Genomic DNA, 17,843 nt, shown 5'->3' with positions numbered 1-17,843 from the left:
GGTTCTGACTAATGCTGAGCTGGAAAGGCACAGCAGGTCAGGCAGCATCAGAGGAGCAGCAGAGTTGATGTATTGAGTTTACCAGGATGCTGCCTGGACTGGAGGGCTTATCTTATGAGGAGAGGTTGACTGAGCTCGGACTTTTTTCATTGGAGAAAAGGAGGAGGAGAGGGGACCTAATTGAGGTATACAAGATAATGAGACGCATAGATAGTGTCGATAGCCAGAGACTATTTCCCAGGGCAGAAATGACTAACATGAGGGGTCATTGTTTTAAGCTGGTTGGAGGAAAGTATAGAGGGGATGTCAGAGGCGGGTTCTTTACACAGAGAGTTGTGAGAGCATGGAATGCGTTGCCAGCAGCAGTTGTGGAGGCAGGGTCATTGGGGACATTTAAGAGACTCCTGGACATGCATATGGTCACAGAAATTTAAGGGTGCATACATGAGGATCAGTGGTCGGCACAACATTGTGGGCTGAAGGGCCTGTTCTATGCTGTACTGTTATATGTTCTATGTTCTATGTTCTATCTTCACAGCAGACTGGTACAAAAGGTGGAGTCACATCATATCAGCATTAAGCTGGCAAGATGGATACAGAGCTGGCTTAGTCATAGGAGTCAGAGGGTAGCAGTGGAAGTATGTTTTTCATAATGGAGGGTTCTGACTAATGCTGAGCTGGAAAGGCACAGCAGGTCAGGCAGCATCAGAGGAGCAGCAGAGTTGATGTATTGAGTTGAGACCTTCATCCTATCCCGAAATGTCAGCTTTCCTGCTCCTCCGAAGCTGCCGACCTGCTGTGCCTCTCCAACTCCGCTTTTTATCAATTCTGACTTTAAGCTCCTGGATCCTTACTATCTCCTTACTATGATTAATCACAGGGATCAGTGCTGAGACCTCTGATGTTTGTGAACTACACAAATAATTTGGAGGAAAATGTAGCTGGTATATTAGTATATTTGCATACAATACAAAGATTGGTTGAGTTGTGGATGGTGAGGAGGATTGTCAGAAGATACAGCAGAATGTAAATCAGTTGGAGGCACAGGCAGAAAAATGGCAGATAGAGTTTAATCCAGATAAATGTGAGGTGATGCATTTTGGAAGCTCAAATACACGTTAAAATTATACAGTGAATGGCAGAACTCTTAGGAGTATTGATATGCAGAAAGATCTGAGTGTGCAGCTCCACAGATCACTGAAGATGGCAGTGCAGGGAGGCAAGGTAGTAAAAAAAGGCATATGGCATGCTGGCTTTCATTGGAAAGGGCATTGAGCATAAGGATAGACAAGTTATACTGCAGCTTTATAGACTTTAGTTAGGCCATTGTGTACAGTACCGGAAGGATATGGATGCTTTGGAGAGGGTGCGGAAAAATTTGCCAGGTTGTTACCTGGTATGGGGGATTTCTCACTATGAAGGAAGGTTGGATCAACTGGGTTTGTTTCCACTGGAGCATAAGACATTGAGGGATGACCTGATAGAAATTTATAAGATTGTGAATGGCATGGAGACTGTGGACAATATGATGCTTTTTCCAGGGTTAGAGGGGTCAATTACTAAGGGACAGAGGTTCAATATTGGGGAAGGGCTGGGTTGACACATTTAAAAGAAATGAATGTGGCAAATCTTTCCGACAAAAAGTGGTGAGTGCCTGGAACACTTTGCCAGAGGAAGTGGTGGAAGAAATACAATCGCAACATTCAAGAGGCACCTGGACAAATTCGTGAATAGGAAGAGAATAGAGGGATGCGGATCCTGGAAATGAAGACATTTTTAGTATAGAAGGACAAAATGTGTCAGCACATTGGAGGGCTGAAGGGCTTGTTCCTGTGCTGTATTGTTCTTTGATCTTCTTTTGTTCATTGTCCTATCTTCCATCCAGCTCATAACAGGCGGTATGGTGGCACAGTGGTTAGCACTGCTGCCTCACAACACCAGAGACCCAGGTTTAATTCTCGCCCCAGGCAACTGTCTGTGTGGAGTTTGCATATTCTCCCCGTGTCTGCGTGGGTTTTCTCTGGGTGCTCCAGTTTCCTCCCACAGTCCAAAAATGTGCAGGTTAGGTGAATTGGCCATGCTAAATTGCCTGTAGTGTTAGATGAAGGGGTAAATGTAGGGGAATGGGTCTGGGTGGGTTGCTCTTTGGAGGGTCGGTGTGGACTAGTTAGGCCGAAGGGCCTGCTTCCACACTGTAAGTAATCTAAGTAAACATGCCCCAAAAAAGAACTCAAATTAGATGTCTGAAAAAGTAACACTTTTTTAACAATTGGATCACAATTGACACTTTTGCAAGTCAACTAATTTGCTGTGAAGCTAAATTAATCATGAGAAAACTTTAGGTATTGTCAAATAAAGGTAAAGTTACCATAGTCCAATTGGACTAAAGGGGTGCTGTAAGTTCCCCTCCAAGTCCCATGCCATCCTGATGTGGAACTGTAGTGCTGTTTCTTCATTGTTGTTGGCTCAAAATCTTGGAATTCCCTCCCTAATAGCACTGTGAGTAGCCCTATACCCCAGGGAACTGCAGCAATTCAGGAAGTCAGAATACCACCACTGCCTGCTCAAGGGCAATTAGGGATGGGCAATAAATGCTGACCCAGCCAGCAGCATGAACAAAAAAAGAAAAATTCTGTGAAGGAACTTCATTGCAACAGGATCACAGCATACTTCTCCTTTCCAAAAATGAAAGGCCAAATATGGGTAGTGTCTTTTGGATGCACAGATATCTTTGAAGGGGTCAGTGACATGCATGATTCATATCACTAGTTACTCAAATAGGTGGGTGAAAATTTTAGAAACAATTTGTTTCATGAAAGTCATCTTTACGTGGATTTTGTTGATGGAATGAGTCATTCAATCGACTCAAGGGATATGAGCTCTGCAGTTAACTTTAATAAATTATGAAAACCTTCAGCTTTCTAATTATGAGCCTGCTGCAGTACAGGACATGAAACATGATCATATTTTAGATTAGATTCGATTAGGTTCCCTACAGTGTAGAAACAGGCCCTTCGGCCCAACAAGTCCACACCAACCCTCTGAGGAGTAACCCACCCACTTCCCTCTGACTAATGCACCTAACACTATGGGACAATTTAGCATGGCCAATCCACTTGACCTGCACAACATTTGGATTGTGGGAGGAAACAGGAGCACCCGGAGGAAACCCAAACAGACACAGGGAGAATGTGCAAACTCCACACACACAGTCGCCCAAGGCTGGAATTGAACCTGGGTCACTGGTGCTGTGAGGCTGCAAATTTGGTTAGGTTAGTATATCAATATAAGGAATCAAAGCAACTAAATGGATGAGCCATGGATTCATTGTAAGGTAGATTAGGTTCTAAGAGCTGTTCTGTATTTAAATGTCTCTGTAAGTATGGCTTTACATGCCCTTGAGATTAATTGTTTACCTTACTTCAGTAAATCAGGGCGAAGCATATCACCAACTCAACTAACTACTTAGGAACGCATTTCAAATATTTAGTCAGTTCAGTTTTACATATGGTTATGGTAAGGCTAGGAGAAACAACTCAAATCTCAATGTAATCTGGAAGCAGTTGTCAAACTGTCGCTTTTCACGTTTGGACTGAAACAACTTACAAAGTTTTCTTTGGGAAAAAGGAAATTAGATTTATGCAAGTAATACTTGACATTACCAACTTTGGTCAAAAACTCAGTCTCAGAATTATTTGTAACTTTGAATTAGCAGCTTCTCACTTTCTGCAGAAGCAGTTCTTTCCACCTCCTCAGTTTATTTTAAATTTTGTTGATAAGACTGCTCAGCAATGTCTAATTAACAGCAATTTACATTTGTAAACTTTGTAATCTTTTAACTATGCAGATCGTTTAGACAAATATCTTTGTTCATATGCAACCAATACACAAATTAGGCTGCAAACTGATAATAAAGTATTGGCAAGGTGGCGTTTTTTAAATAATATCTGTCATACCCTGTAACGTTGTCTATAAATTTGCATATAACACACACACAATATTTGATTTGTTCTGCAATTTCATCTTTTAAGCAATATTGCTGAATTTTTTAAAGCTGATCTGAATCATCAGCATCAACAATTCAACTGGATTATCTGACTTAGTGCAGACTGCTTGGAATTAATTTCCGAATATCTTATGAAAACCTCTGCTATTTTATTATTTTAACCTAAGGTCCCTGCAGTAAAAAAAAAAGTGGCATCCCCATTGGGAATAGAAGCCAATGTCAGAAAAACCTGATGATGTTAAGATGTTTTTTTGTCTCCTTGTGAGCTTTGAGAGCAAGATTTAATGTCTGAATTGCATAAAAAAACCTTCAGAATTATCTGCCCTGGGCTGTACCAACATCTAATTGGTGACACTTACCTGCTCCCACAGGTCCGAAGCAAACAATGATTTGTTGTTCAATTTTAATGGTCAAGCAGACCATTGCACCTTTTTTCTTTTCTTGTACTTTTGGTAGAAAAGTGGGAATTAATTCACCAAAAACATGTTGAAGAGGCACTGAGTTCAATCAAGCCTATTCCCTGCAGTTGGAGGGCAGACATGGAGTTCAGTTTACTGCATTCATTCACAGAAGTTAATATCAAGCCAATTGCTTCTTTTTAAGACAAATATATCAGCCTAAAATTCTTATTGAAGATTAATGAAACATGTTAACTTTCTTGAAATTGTTGATATAAGTCAATAGAAGCAGTGTGTACCTTCTACAAGATGAATTGGAAAAGTTTGTCAAGGATCCTTGGACAGCACCTTCCAAACCCAGGATAGCAGGACAATGGCAGCAGATACATGTGAACACATTAACTACAAAGTCTTCTCCAAGCCACTTATCATCCTGACTTTATAATACATCGCTGTTTCTTCAACATCACTGGGATAAATTCCTGGATCTCCCTCTTTACAACTATTGAAACAATGTATGCAGTTCTTTATTTAAACAGACAAAGTAATAGATTATCCTGAGAAAGGAACTCTGAAACTCTTGATCATCATTGGCATTAATGGCTTCATAGAATCAATGTATCCAGTTCTTTAATGGGTGTTCACAAAGGTCCAGAAAAGATGAGTAAGCGTCCTTAAGACAAGTTCAAGCTAATAATTAATTTAGGATTAACAGATTCTGACATACAGTCAGCAACCCTAAGAGTCTATTGACTAGTTTGTCCGAAGAAAGCATATTTCTGTGAATTTTGGAAAAGAGAAACTATCAGTGAGATTCACTGTAATAGTCATCACCTCTACCAAATAAAGTTTTTAAGATTTTTTTTAGGGGAAGGAGCTACAGCATTAAATCATTACATGAGGATAAATACAGTTTGAAATTATAGTGGCAGGCAAATGACAGGAACATTCTTTAGGTGCAAATAGTACTGTAGCTCCAGTCAGTAAAGCATACCACACCAGCAATTCTGTAACTGATGTAAAAACAGAAAGAACTGTGGATGCTATACATCTGAAACAAGAACAGAAGTTTGCTGGAAAGGATAAATGTAGGGGAATGAGTCTGGGTGGGTTGCGGGTCAGTGTGGACTTGTTGGGCCAAAGGGCCTGTTTCCACACTGTAACTGGTCTAATCTAATCTACAGAAGACTATCCAACAATACACACCTGCATCAATAAAAGTGTTCAAAAGGTGCACATATGCAAGCACATCAATGAAGTTCAGAACCAACCAAGCCGCAGACAATATCAGCAGATAATTAAGCTTGTTATTAGTATCAGATGATCAAAAGCTTTTACACTTTGATATTCTAGGTCAGATGACACTCACTAAAAACTGAAATCAATACAAGACCAACGCTAACATCTTACCATCACACATCCTGAGAGACACATACCTCAGCAATTATCACCCATAGAACAACCTAAAAAAGATCATCTAATGGCAACATACTGCAAAGGAAACACACAAGCACATCTTTGCTTCCCAAAATCTCCCACACTGTAGATACCAAAGGTGATGTAGTGGCAGAACTGTCAATATGCACAAATATTGATACAATCACAATTAATGAGGTTCAAACCATAAACAACGGAACCACAACCAGAACAAACCGCAATCAAATCAATCAACAATCAGAAAAGATATACCTGAGAAGCAAGACGTAAGGCAGATACCAGGATAATTGTGTCTGACATGCTGAGCCGATTACCCAGCCTGCACAAGGACCAAAAAAGGGTTTGAGTGACATGGGCTTTGGTTAGATTTGAGGTAGAATTGAATGCGCAGTCTTGTGAGATCAGTCTCATATCAGGAACATTTTTCTCCATGTTTAATGTTTTTTCACAAATGGTATTGAGTTTCTTGCTAGGTAGTGCTAAGTTGCCAATTAAGGAGGAGTTATTGAATTGAACGCTTTGTTAACAGGTCAAATTGCCCATTAATATTTAGCTTCCTCTCTTACCAAAATTGCTAAACAAGCTAGGTATCAAGAAAAATCGACAAGGAATCCATAGTTGACCAGCAAATTCATCTCACAGCTCACTCCAAATGACCTCCATTTTGGACATTGGACACCGGCATCTTAGGGTATGCTTCATGGGAACTGATCACATCGATACCATGTCTATGGATATTGGCATCTGACATGTGCCAGCTTCAAAGAATCCTTATGGTACACTGTTGATCCACTTACTGGTGATTTCTGCATTTAATTGGTGTACCAAGGGCTATACCAGCAATTCTTATTGTAATAGTGCTGTTAGGACACCGCATGCTTCAGGGCTTCCTGAAGAAGGGCTTATGCCCAAAACGTCGATTCTCCTGTTCCTTGGATACTGCCTGATCTGCTGCGCTTTTCCAGCAACACATTTTCAGCTTTATTGGTCAGAACTTGAGTATAGGAGTTGGAAGGTCATGTTGCAACTGTTCAGGATGTTGGTTAGACCACTTTTGGAATACTATGTGCAATTCTGGTCTCCCTTCTGTAAGAAGGATTTTATGAAACCTGAAAGGGTTCAGAAAGCTTTACAAAGATGTCGCCAGTGTTAGAGGGTTTGAACTATAGTGAGAGGCTGAGTACACTGGAGCTGATAGGTCACCTTATAGAGATTTATAAAATCATGAGTGGCATGGATAAGGTAAAAAGCTTAGGTCTTTTCCCTGGAGTAGGGGAGTCCAAAGCTAGAGGGCATAGGTTTAAGGTGAGAGAGGAAAAATTTAAAAGAAACTTAACGGGCACCTTTTCACACAGTGGGTGATGTGAGCATGTATTGAGCTGCCAGAGGAAATGGTGGAAGCTGGTACAATTACAATATTCAAAAAGCATTTGGATGTGTATATAATGAGGAAGTATTTCAAGGGAAATGTGCCAAATGCTGGCAGATGGGGATGGATTAATTAAGATATCTGGTCAGCATGGACGAGTTGTTTCCATGCTATAAAGCTCTATAACTCTAAGATGTTAATGGACTGATCAAGTGTGTCAAAAAATAAATATACGAAGCCCATATTAGTTTTGTCTTTCCATGCTGTTTAGTACATACATAAAGGAAGGAAGCTTATCATAGTTGTCAACAGGCCTCAGTCAAATGAGGGGATGGTTGGACAGAGGGACCCAGCACAGAAAGTGAAGGGTAACTGCCAATACTAGTCCAAGTGCTTGGAAATGGTGAGTCACCCATATAGGACATTCTTACTCATAAGAGGTAAGAAAACAAATATTAGGCTGCCCACTCATGTCTAGAACCTTTCTGCCTATCAGTAGCTGCTTTTATTGTGAAATGAGAGAGAGGCAAATGTAAATGGATACACAGTGTGTGCACAGCTGTGACTTTTGTCAGAGAAGTGCAAAAACAAGTGATTTGGCAACACAGAGGGCATGTGGCTCTAGTGGAGTTGAGGGTTGGGGTATGTAACAGAGAATGAATGAATATGTTGGAGGCAGAAGTGAGAATGATAGAGCATGAACCTTGGTAGAAGTTGGGTGCAATAGTAGAGATAACAGTGAATGTGCTATATCACAGAGAAGATGGTGGCATCTATGCTGACAGTTTGGAGACAGATATTGACTTTTCTCCTACCATGCTGTGCATCCCTCCACATAGGCTGAGGCTGCTCTGACTTGAGTGGTAACCTTGGATCAGGCTGACATGGTCTGGTGCTATGGCCTCCACTGCTTGGGAATTAAGAAATCCTACCTTTGCACCACTTTGGTCAACATAACCTCCAGGTCTGTGCCAACATAGTGGGGCATCAAAGTCCTGGACAAATACCCCTACCATACAGGGCAGCTCTGCATTAACAGTGCTTGTTTAGACGTAGAATGGCCTTTTAGTGGTGCAGGGGATGCTATGATTTGTGAGATATCCATTGAGTGGCAAGTTATTCTGGGAATGGCACATGGTAAGATGGATGGGAATCAGATATAAAGGATGCTGTGGGGGGTTTGAGTAAATTAATAAGGCAAGTTTGGTTAGATATGGCAAATGTACTCCCTAGGCTTCATGACAGAAATCATGACACAACTTGGACTTCGCCAAAAAATAGTAAGACTCAGTCCCAAGATATGCCTCTTAATCTACACATTGATACTCATACTATGGAGCTGTATACACTCTTAATGTTGATCTGTTACACTTTGGATGTAAGTCTTTGTGATCAGTTTCAATCAGCAACTGTTGAAGATGAGTAACTACAAAAGTTGCAAAAGATCATTAGTCAGGGAAAGCCTGACAGTATTAAAGAAGTACCTGGGAGGATTTGTTAACTTTGATCCTATTGTAATAAACTTGTAACATCACATAAAAATCATTTTTAAGAGCAAACAATTCCTAATACCCAAAATATTACACCCAAGATATCATATCCATATTACACCAAGGACACATGGCTATTGAAGCACAAGGAAGCTAGCACAAGTTTGTGTGTTGAACAGAGATGAATCAGGAACTTCAACAACCCATGTATCTATGTAAAGCATGTCAACCGTACTAACCCCAGTCAACCCTTTGGAAGCCTCTACATCCACACGTTTTTCCATTCATTCCTTGGATGAAAGTAGCAACAGACTTATTCACAGAGCACTGGCAAGTTTACATGCCTGAATTTCCCATTGTTCCATGCTATCGCTGACATGTTAGGAGCTATTTTCTGTTTATTTGCTGTTCTAGATCAGGTTGTGTGTGACAAAAGGCCATAGTACATTGGCAAATCATTTCAAAGAATGCAGTAAGTGGAGAATGACCTATTATATCAGCTTAGTATCTATAGTTAAATGGTCTTGAAAAATGCATTTTATGCAACATCAAATCAAAGATTATTAAGGAGTAAGCAAAAAAAGTAAGACATTTTTGCATTTTCATACAATGCCATTGCCAGCACAATTTATGCTCTGAAGTAAAGTGTGAACAATTCTGCCCAGCAACACTGTCCGGACATAATTACACTCTTCTTCAAAGGCAGAGGAGAATGAAACATAGAACATAGAACATAGAATTATATAGCACAATTTGTGCCAAATTTTCATGTGTTTATCTAAAAGTCCCTTAATCTGCCTCCACCTCCAGCTCCCTGGCAGAGCATTCCAGACTCCTACCACTGTCTGTGTAAAATAGTTATCTGTCACATCTCCTTTGAACTTATTCCTTTTACCTTAAATGCTTGCCCCCTAGTTATAGATATCTCAACTCTGAAAAAAACAATTCTGACCGTCAGTGCTATCTATGCACCTCATAATTTTATAGACTTTTATCAAGTCTCCCTTCAGCCTCCACCACTCCAGAGAAAGCTACCTGAATTTTTCTAGACTCTCCTTATAACTCAAAAACTCTAATCCAGGCTTCACCCTAATAAGTCTCTTCTGCACCCTCTCCAAAGCCTCCACATTCTTTCTATAATGTGGTAACCAGAATTGAATGCAATACTTTAAGTGTAGCCTAACCAAAGCCTCATAAAACTGCAATATGATATCCTGACTTTTATACTCAATTCCCAGACCAGTAAAGGTAATCAGGCCATACACTTTCTTTACCACCCTGTCTACTCGCTTGGCCACTTTCGGGGAGCTATGGACTTGAACCCCAAGATCCCTCTGTACATCCTGCACAACTGTATACTTTTCCTTAACATTTCATCTCCCAAACATACAACACCTCACAGATTAGCCTGATTAAACTCCATCTGCCATTTCTCTACCCATATCTGCAACTGATCTATATTTACCTGTATCCTTTGACAACCTTCTACACTATCCACAACTCCACCAAGCTTTGTATCATCTGCAAACTTACTCACTCACCCTTCTACATTTTCATCCAAATCATTTTTGTGTGTATATACACTCAAGATAAACTGATACCATGGACCATCCCAACACAAAACTGTATTCCTTCACTGTTGCCATATCCTGTTACTCCCTCCCTCCTTTCAGCCAAGAAATACTGTGGGTGCACCCATATCACATAGACTTCAGCAGTTTAAGAAGGTGGCTTACCACAGCCTGCTCAAGGGAAATTAAAAATGGGCCAGAAAGGCTGGCCCAGCCAGCAATTTCCTCATACCATGAATGAATAAAAACAGAAAAAGAATCTTGCACCGAATTAAATATTTTTAATGTGCAGTCATTGCCACAACAGCAGCAAACTTGTGCACCACAAGGTCCCAGAAACAAAAGCAACATCATGACCAGATAATCTGCCTAGCAACACTGGCTGAGAGATGAATATTGGCCATATTGTAAAATGCTGGATTCTGGATATTGGCCAGATCTCACTGGTCTTCACAGAAATTAATATTCTGATTGCAGTGCTGTTGTCTTACAAACTCACCTTTACAGACCCTTTGCACCACTTTGTAATTAGGCAGCTCAATTTTCATGAATTAATTGACAAGAATAATGCTGATAACAAACCTACCTTAATTTTGCTCGTTTTCCCCCCTGGATATTCCTTTTCATCAAGTGCTAACCATCGCTGCATAAACTTCATAACAACTGGATCATCATAATCAACAATTTGAAATCCAGACACGTTTGCTCCCCCATATTGAATCTTTGATAAGTCTCCATCAGTAAATCCCTGCAGCAGAAAAAAAATACAGCTGTTGTTAATATGCAGAATCATCCTTTCTAACACAAAGTGCTCACTGTTACAATGTTTGAAATTAAAGATTTTGTTTAAAAATGGAAATGTTTGTAGCAATGAGGTACTTAGATGTGCTGTTAAGTTTGGAAATAAGCCAATTTCTTTTGCAATAAATGCCACTCAAGTCCTACTATTCACCTGAGATATTGTGTTAATGAGTTTTTAAAATTAATTTCTTACTCCATCAACAGGCAAAATAGGCCATGGATATTTTATACAATATTCACCATGGAAGATGTTAGACAACATGTTTGTGAATTTACAGAGACAAATCACTTTGACTGAATCAGATCTTACAGGTTATTGCTGAAGACTGAACTGAAATCTGGATTGATGGTTAACCATTAACTTAATGTGCAACTTCAAGGCAACTGCTTAAGTAGTCCATCTCGGAATTGTACTAAACAGGCAAATCCAGATAATTATATGGACTGAAGGGCTAAGCTTGTTGATGATATTCATGATAGCTGCATGACCTTGAATGAGTCCTGCGAACATTCCTGTACATGCCGAAGATGGCTTGTATTCTGTATTTGCTTTTCTGTACTGGCGATTTGTTACACTGTAGAAGAGAGAGAGTAACGTTCTAAGTCGCTGGACTTCATCTCGGACCAGGATCTCAAATGGTGCTATGGACAAACCAACCGTCGATTGAGGAGTCCCCCATGTGCAGGAGGGCGTGAGGCTCATTGCTTTCTTTTCTTTCTTTTTTCATCTTCATTTATTAGTTAATAAATGTTCAGAGTTCAGTTTTTTATGTTTCTTTCCCTTCCCATCTTTTATTATTACTCAATTTATGTTCATATATAAGCAAATTGCTGTTGTCGATTCTTCCTTTAACTACATTTAACCAAATTCAAAAATAACCACTTGGCTACATCCTGTGACCCAAGACATTTTTGGCAACAACAATGGGATTTGGGAAAATGTGTCAGAGAAGGGAAAAGCAAACAAAACTCTAGAGATCATCCGTATTCCAGGGTGGAATGCAGCAGACTCTGGATTCAGGCCTGCAGCTAATATGTTAGCACAATTAGGACGACCAAAAGGATGGGGATGGTCATAACTGGAAAACGAGAGACCTGGAGGTCAGGTTTCTACGCTGTGCAAATGCACTGAAATTTTTAGAAGTATTGATGTTTTGTGGTCTAGTTTGAACACACTTTTGTTTGTTGGTTTCCAAATGCTGTCTTGTACATTTGTATGTTTTTGTTCCCTGGAGCTCAAGATCTGGGGATATTTTGAAGTTAGTTTGTATTTTGGAATGCATGGTGATTTGAAAGTGTGTTGCATGCCTGTATCAGTGTAGGACAAGTATGATTATTGCAATGTCCCTTTAAGACACAATCAGTGGTTGTGTAAAGCCAAACTCTGCGAAATGTTTTTTTCACAAATTTGTTTTGTAAAGCTTGGTAAAAAAATTGGCATTGGCTCCACGTTTGGACTTGGGCTTCTTGTAACTCCAGAAATTACCATGTTTGGAATTTCATTTTCTGGCCAGAGTGAATTTCCAAATACTGTTTTAACACGAGTGAATCTTTCATTCTGGATGACAAGATTGACTCATTGTTAATATCCAAGTGATAGGGACGTTGGACTGTTTAAAATGCAACGCCCTGTGTGCAAGGAGTTTAGGAAAGGCAAATTTAACAAAGGGGCGGGCTTTTCCTTCCTTGAAGGAAGAGGAGAGATGGATGACATAATTACGTGCAGAAATTTACAACCCACCCTCTTTTTGGAATCCATTGTAGATTAATACTAATTAATCCATTCTGCTTGACTGGAATGGATGGAGATTGTTTTTTTTAGAAATTGGAGACATTGAAGCCTGAACCCCTTTGAAGAATTTAAACATTGCAACACAATGATGGATGAAGCACCCTCAATCCATCAAGTTATTCATTAATGACACATTTCAGTATTGCGGAAGTACTGTGGAAATATTAATTGTAGTAAGCATCAGGAAGCTTGAAACCACTAAGCCTGGATATACTTAAGCAAATCATGACTAAAACTATGTTAAGACTCACATGCCCTGGTATTCTAAAACATTTAAATGGAATAGTTACCTGAAAATTTGAAGGGACTCTGGGAAATGATAAAGTGCATGCACACAGTCTCAGTGGTTCCAATGCATAAAAATAGTTAGTGACTTTGAGCGAATAAATGCAATATTGAATTTGGACAAATGTTCATGGAGATATATCAAATATCTAGAATGAGTTATCAAATAACAAAATAAAAATGTGGGTCATCTTCAAAAAAGAGTACACTGTGCCTGAATCAAACAGAAATGTTTGACTTCTGTTTTAAAATATTATAAGATTATGGTCCATGGACTACAAATCTCTACAGACCTCTGGAATTAGATATGGTTGGTAATAGTAAAGCTGCAAAATTGGATGAGATAAAGTAATAGGGGTGGAGGTTGATGGCAGAAGACAAAGAAAATTAGAATAATGGGTTGAAATGGCAATTGAGATTAAAATGCATTTTAGTGAGCAGGAGGTTTAGATGAGAGCACCACAATAATAGCTTTCCCTTGGTGATGTTCGTGTCCTTGTCTTCCTTTTTAAGAAAGATTGAATTGTGATCAAGCCACTACCCAAGGCATCGGGGCCATCTTGACGAGATAAGTAAAACCTCATAGGTCATTTGATAAGATCATGTGCGAATCAGGAATGCGTGACTTGGTCTTGGGACACTGATGTAAGTGTGCAAAAGTGAACGCTGCCTCCTCTGAGGTAACAGACTTGAGACAGTACAAAAACATTCACTGAAGAACTTGACAAAGATTAGTGTGGCTTGGAAGAGCATACATACATATTTTAAATGATAATACGCTGACACAAAATCCATAGAGAAACTGACTTTAAAACAGTGAAAGCAGTACTAGTGAAAGTGGTTTAAGAAGAATTGGAATCAAAATAAGAAGTATGTGTCAAAATGTTACAGAAATGATAGAATATGGATTCTGGAAGGAGTAATAATGGACTGAGTGAAAGGATTATATACAGATACCCCATCCTGAGTTTTCCTAGGTGGAATTGTAATGTGTTAGGACAGTTATTGTATGTGAAACGAGGCTGAGCTAAGACCCAAGTAGTGTAGGAGTCTATGGTAAGGGAACTGTAGGGAAAATAACAGGCAGGAAACACAAGTTGAAGGTAAAGTCTGATGCATGTTAGAGCTACATTGTTTGATATCATGTCAAAAGTAGCTCAAAAGGGGGAACTTGATTGTGGAAATAGATACCACTCAATGATATGATCATTCATACAATTGGCAAGGAAGTATTGAAGACGTATCCTCAAGTTGGATACAGATGAAGAGAACTGGAGAAACTTTGAGTCCATGTATGACGATATTTTGCTGTTATTGGGTGAAGTGATCTGAGGTTAGGGAACTAGAGGAGTAAAAATAACACAAATTAAGGAACCTGAATCTGGAATATACTGCATTTAAGAGCAAGTTATGGAAATACATTAATGAAAAAATGTAAAATCAGCTATCAGCCAGCTAGTCTTGTACACTCCCTTTTTTCCCTCTCTCCCTCTTGCTGGTTTTGGGGGCCATCATCAGGAACGGGATCCTTGACGCCAGGACAGGAGCTGGAATAGATTAAGTTGTGTGTATATGTGACGCACTTGCGCGGCCATTGTAATTAAGGATATTACTGCCATTAGCGTAAGCATGAAAACGTTAATCCTCTGTAATCTCCTCTCAATTTTGATCCCATCAGTGCAGACATGCACATGGCATAACCTGCTGGTTCCATCACGGCTTTGACCAGACATTAGACGTGGGATATGTTTAAGGGTTAGTCCCCAAAGGCCACTGTGATCATTAATTTGATGATACATCCTACTGTTATATTGTTTGTATTAATGCTAGTTATTTGCATTGTAGTTTATGTTACATACTCATATTATACATTTTCACATGACTGTCATTGATTTGCATCTGTATCTGCAGTTGTAACATGCGCTGTCGAATGTCATCAGGATGGATTATATAGGATGGGCTGAAGGGCGAACATTGTTGATGATATTCGACAGCCGCATGACCTTGAATGAGTCTGTGAGCATTCCTGTACATGCCGAAGATGGCTTGTTTTTTGTATTTGCTTTTCTGTACTAGCTGTTTGTTACACTGTATAAGAGAGAGAGTTTCATTCCAAGTTGCTGAACTTCAACTCGGTCCGGGATCATGAACGATGCAAAGTACAAACATGAGCCTCCAGATCAGCCTCGATTGAGGGGTCCCCAATGTGCAGGAAGGCAAGAGGCTCATTGTTTTCTTTTCTTTCCTTTTTCATCTTCATTTATTACTGAATAAATGTTCAGAGTTCAGTCTTTTATTTTCCTTCCTTTTCCATCTTTTATTATTACTCAACTAATGTTCATTATTCAGCAAAGTGCTGTTGTTGAGTCTTCTCTTAACTACATTTAACTGAATACAAAAATAACTACTTGAATACATCCTGTGCTTCAAGACATATAGCTACAACAAATCTCTGAGGGAAAGAACTATTAACTGTATGTAAATTTCAGTCATCAGTTCAATAACTGGCATCCTCTTTTAAAAAACCATTTTGACTCAGTAACAAAGCACAGAACTTTGAAATATGAAGGATCACTACAAATGAAAAACACACATTGAATGTTTATTTTCTTTTTAAACAGCAGCTATTCTCACTATTTTTTTTCTAGCTGACATTTTAAATAACAACTCATGTTAACTAACAAAAAGCTAAAGGTCACTCCCGACAATCACAGAGATATTTCAAGATTGGAAAAAACATTCAGTTAGTGTTCTGATCCAGGCAGAGTTGATTTCACAGTCTCAAAATTACATTAATGCCAAAATACTGAATGTACTACCACATTTTGTGGATTTGAAATATACACTTATGTATAATAGATGATTTTGAAAGTATTGAATGTGTTTGTTTTAAATAAAAAAACACAATTACTTTGTCCACAATTTGAAGAAGCAATATGCTATCGTTTTCTTTCTTAATTTTAATTGACAATTAAATATCTCAACCACTTGCACTTTCTAAATTATTTGTTGTCAGACAGTATCTTTAGCTCAGCTGTACTTCTCTTTTATTAAGATAGCTGAGGTGAAAGGTAAAATCATGTACATGTGTCACAACACTGTGAGATATCTAAACTCAGGCACCTGGTGGGTTGGACTATGCAGCTGTACAGTCATGATGACATAGTGGAGATGTTACTGGGCCGATAATTCAGAGGGCTGGGTGAATGCTCTCAAAACACGAGTCCAACTCCCATCTTGGTAATGTGTGGAATTTAAATGTTAACTAACATGAAATAAAAAACAAGGGCAGGATAGTACTGGTTCTGGAGTGGTGGTGAGAGTGGAAATGCAATGGAGGCCTAGAAAACAGCAGGGAGCTGTGTGGGCATATTTCAAATTAGAGACTGACATTTCAATTGGATGCCTGACTTTTTAAGTCATTATGGCCCCAATTAGGGATAATTATTTGTGCTCTCTCTCAACCATAGCAACGTGATGGAAAATGTTACCTTCACAGCTTCACAACATTTACTCAGGAATAACCTGCTCCAGATGCAGGTTCCACTGAAACCACTTCATTCTGCACCACATTACAGCCCAGTCCAATCATGGACAAAAGAGATGAGGTAAGAGTGACTGTGCTGACATCAAAGCAGCATTTGACTGTGTTCAGGTTGGGGGCGGGGGGGAGCGGGGTCCTTCAATTGGGCAGAGCTGGTCCATGGGGACCTTGCTGCCTCTGCTCTGAAGTCCCCAGTGGAAAGGCTCCTGGATGCATTTCCACCTTACTGCCAATCAAGGCCTTTAAGATGACAATTAGTTTCCACTGAAAGGCCTCATCCTGCTATTCAACAGCAGGAAGTGGGGGAGTCATGATCGTGGGCTCCACAGTGAGGAATCCCTCAATCAAAAGCAGTCAAAACCTGGAAGGGATCTGTCATTAGGAATTGGGGAGGGGAAGGAGCACACCCTTGTCCTTACTGTCACTGCCATTTTTCCCACAACCCATATCCATGACTCCCCTCTCAGCATCTCTTCATCACTCTGGGTTTCTGGTGAGTGCACTCCGGCTGGTGTTACCTGGTATGCACAGTTCCTGACACTCCTGCTGGTGTTACCTGGTATGCACAGTTCCTAACACTCCTGCTGGTTTTGCCTGGGAATGCACAGTTCCTGACATCTGCCCAGCCAAAAGCTTCCACGGGGCAGGACTTCCACCAGTGTGATCTTGACTATAGGGAAGGCAGGGCAATATCTCCTTCAGTAACTAACGGGCTCTGAATTCAGGAGCTCCTCCTGAGAAATGACAGTGTAGAGCTCTCCCTGGCTCATCTGCCCATGGGTGAGATCCCTATTGTCCACACTAATATGTGGCCCATTGTCTTCTTTAATCCAAGATTGTGAACTACTCACAGCTTTTTTTCTGTTATATTCTATATCTATCATCAATTTGTAAAAAGTTAAAAATCACACAACACCAGGTTACAGTCCAACAGGTTTAATTGGAAGCACACTAGCTTTTGGAGCGATGCTCCTTCATCAGGTGATAGTGGAGGGCTCGATCGTAACACAGAATTTATAGCAAAAATTTACAGTGTAATGTAACTGAAATTATACATTGAAAAATTGATTGTCTGTTAAGCCTTTCATCTGTTAGAATACAGTGATAGTTTCACTTCTTTCATGTGTAAATCACAAAACCCTTTTTTTAA

The 17,843-nt window shown here is 39.7% G+C and overlaps 1 protein-coding gene across 3 annotated transcripts in view; it reads right to left on the bottom strand.

The window, feature by feature from the left end:
- gria2b (glutamate receptor, ionotropic, AMPA 2b) overlaps positions 1 to 17,843 on the bottom strand; it is a 152,211-nt gene that overhangs the window by 69,483 nt on the left and 64,885 nt on the right. For all 3 annotated transcript variants that reach the window (XM_043674000.2, XM_043673998.2, XM_043673997.2), the window contains exon 6: positions 10,858 to 11,019. In XM_043674000.2, the coding sequence (XP_043529935.1) occupies positions 10,858 to 11,019 (162 nt within the window). The remainder of the gene's footprint in view (positions 1 to 10,857; positions 11,020 to 17,843) is intronic.

This window comes from Chiloscyllium plagiosum, unplaced genomic scaffold (genome assembly GCF_037043375.1).
Source record: "Chiloscyllium plagiosum isolate Xiang-an unplaced genomic scaffold, Cpla_swu_hap1 HiC_scaffold_36, whole genome shotgun sequence".
Taxonomy (NCBI): Eukaryota; Metazoa; Chordata; class Chondrichthyes; order Orectolobiformes; family Hemiscylliidae; genus Chiloscyllium; species Chiloscyllium plagiosum.
Note: the sequence above shows the minus strand (reverse complement) of the source record. Positions and strands in the feature narration are given on the sequence as shown.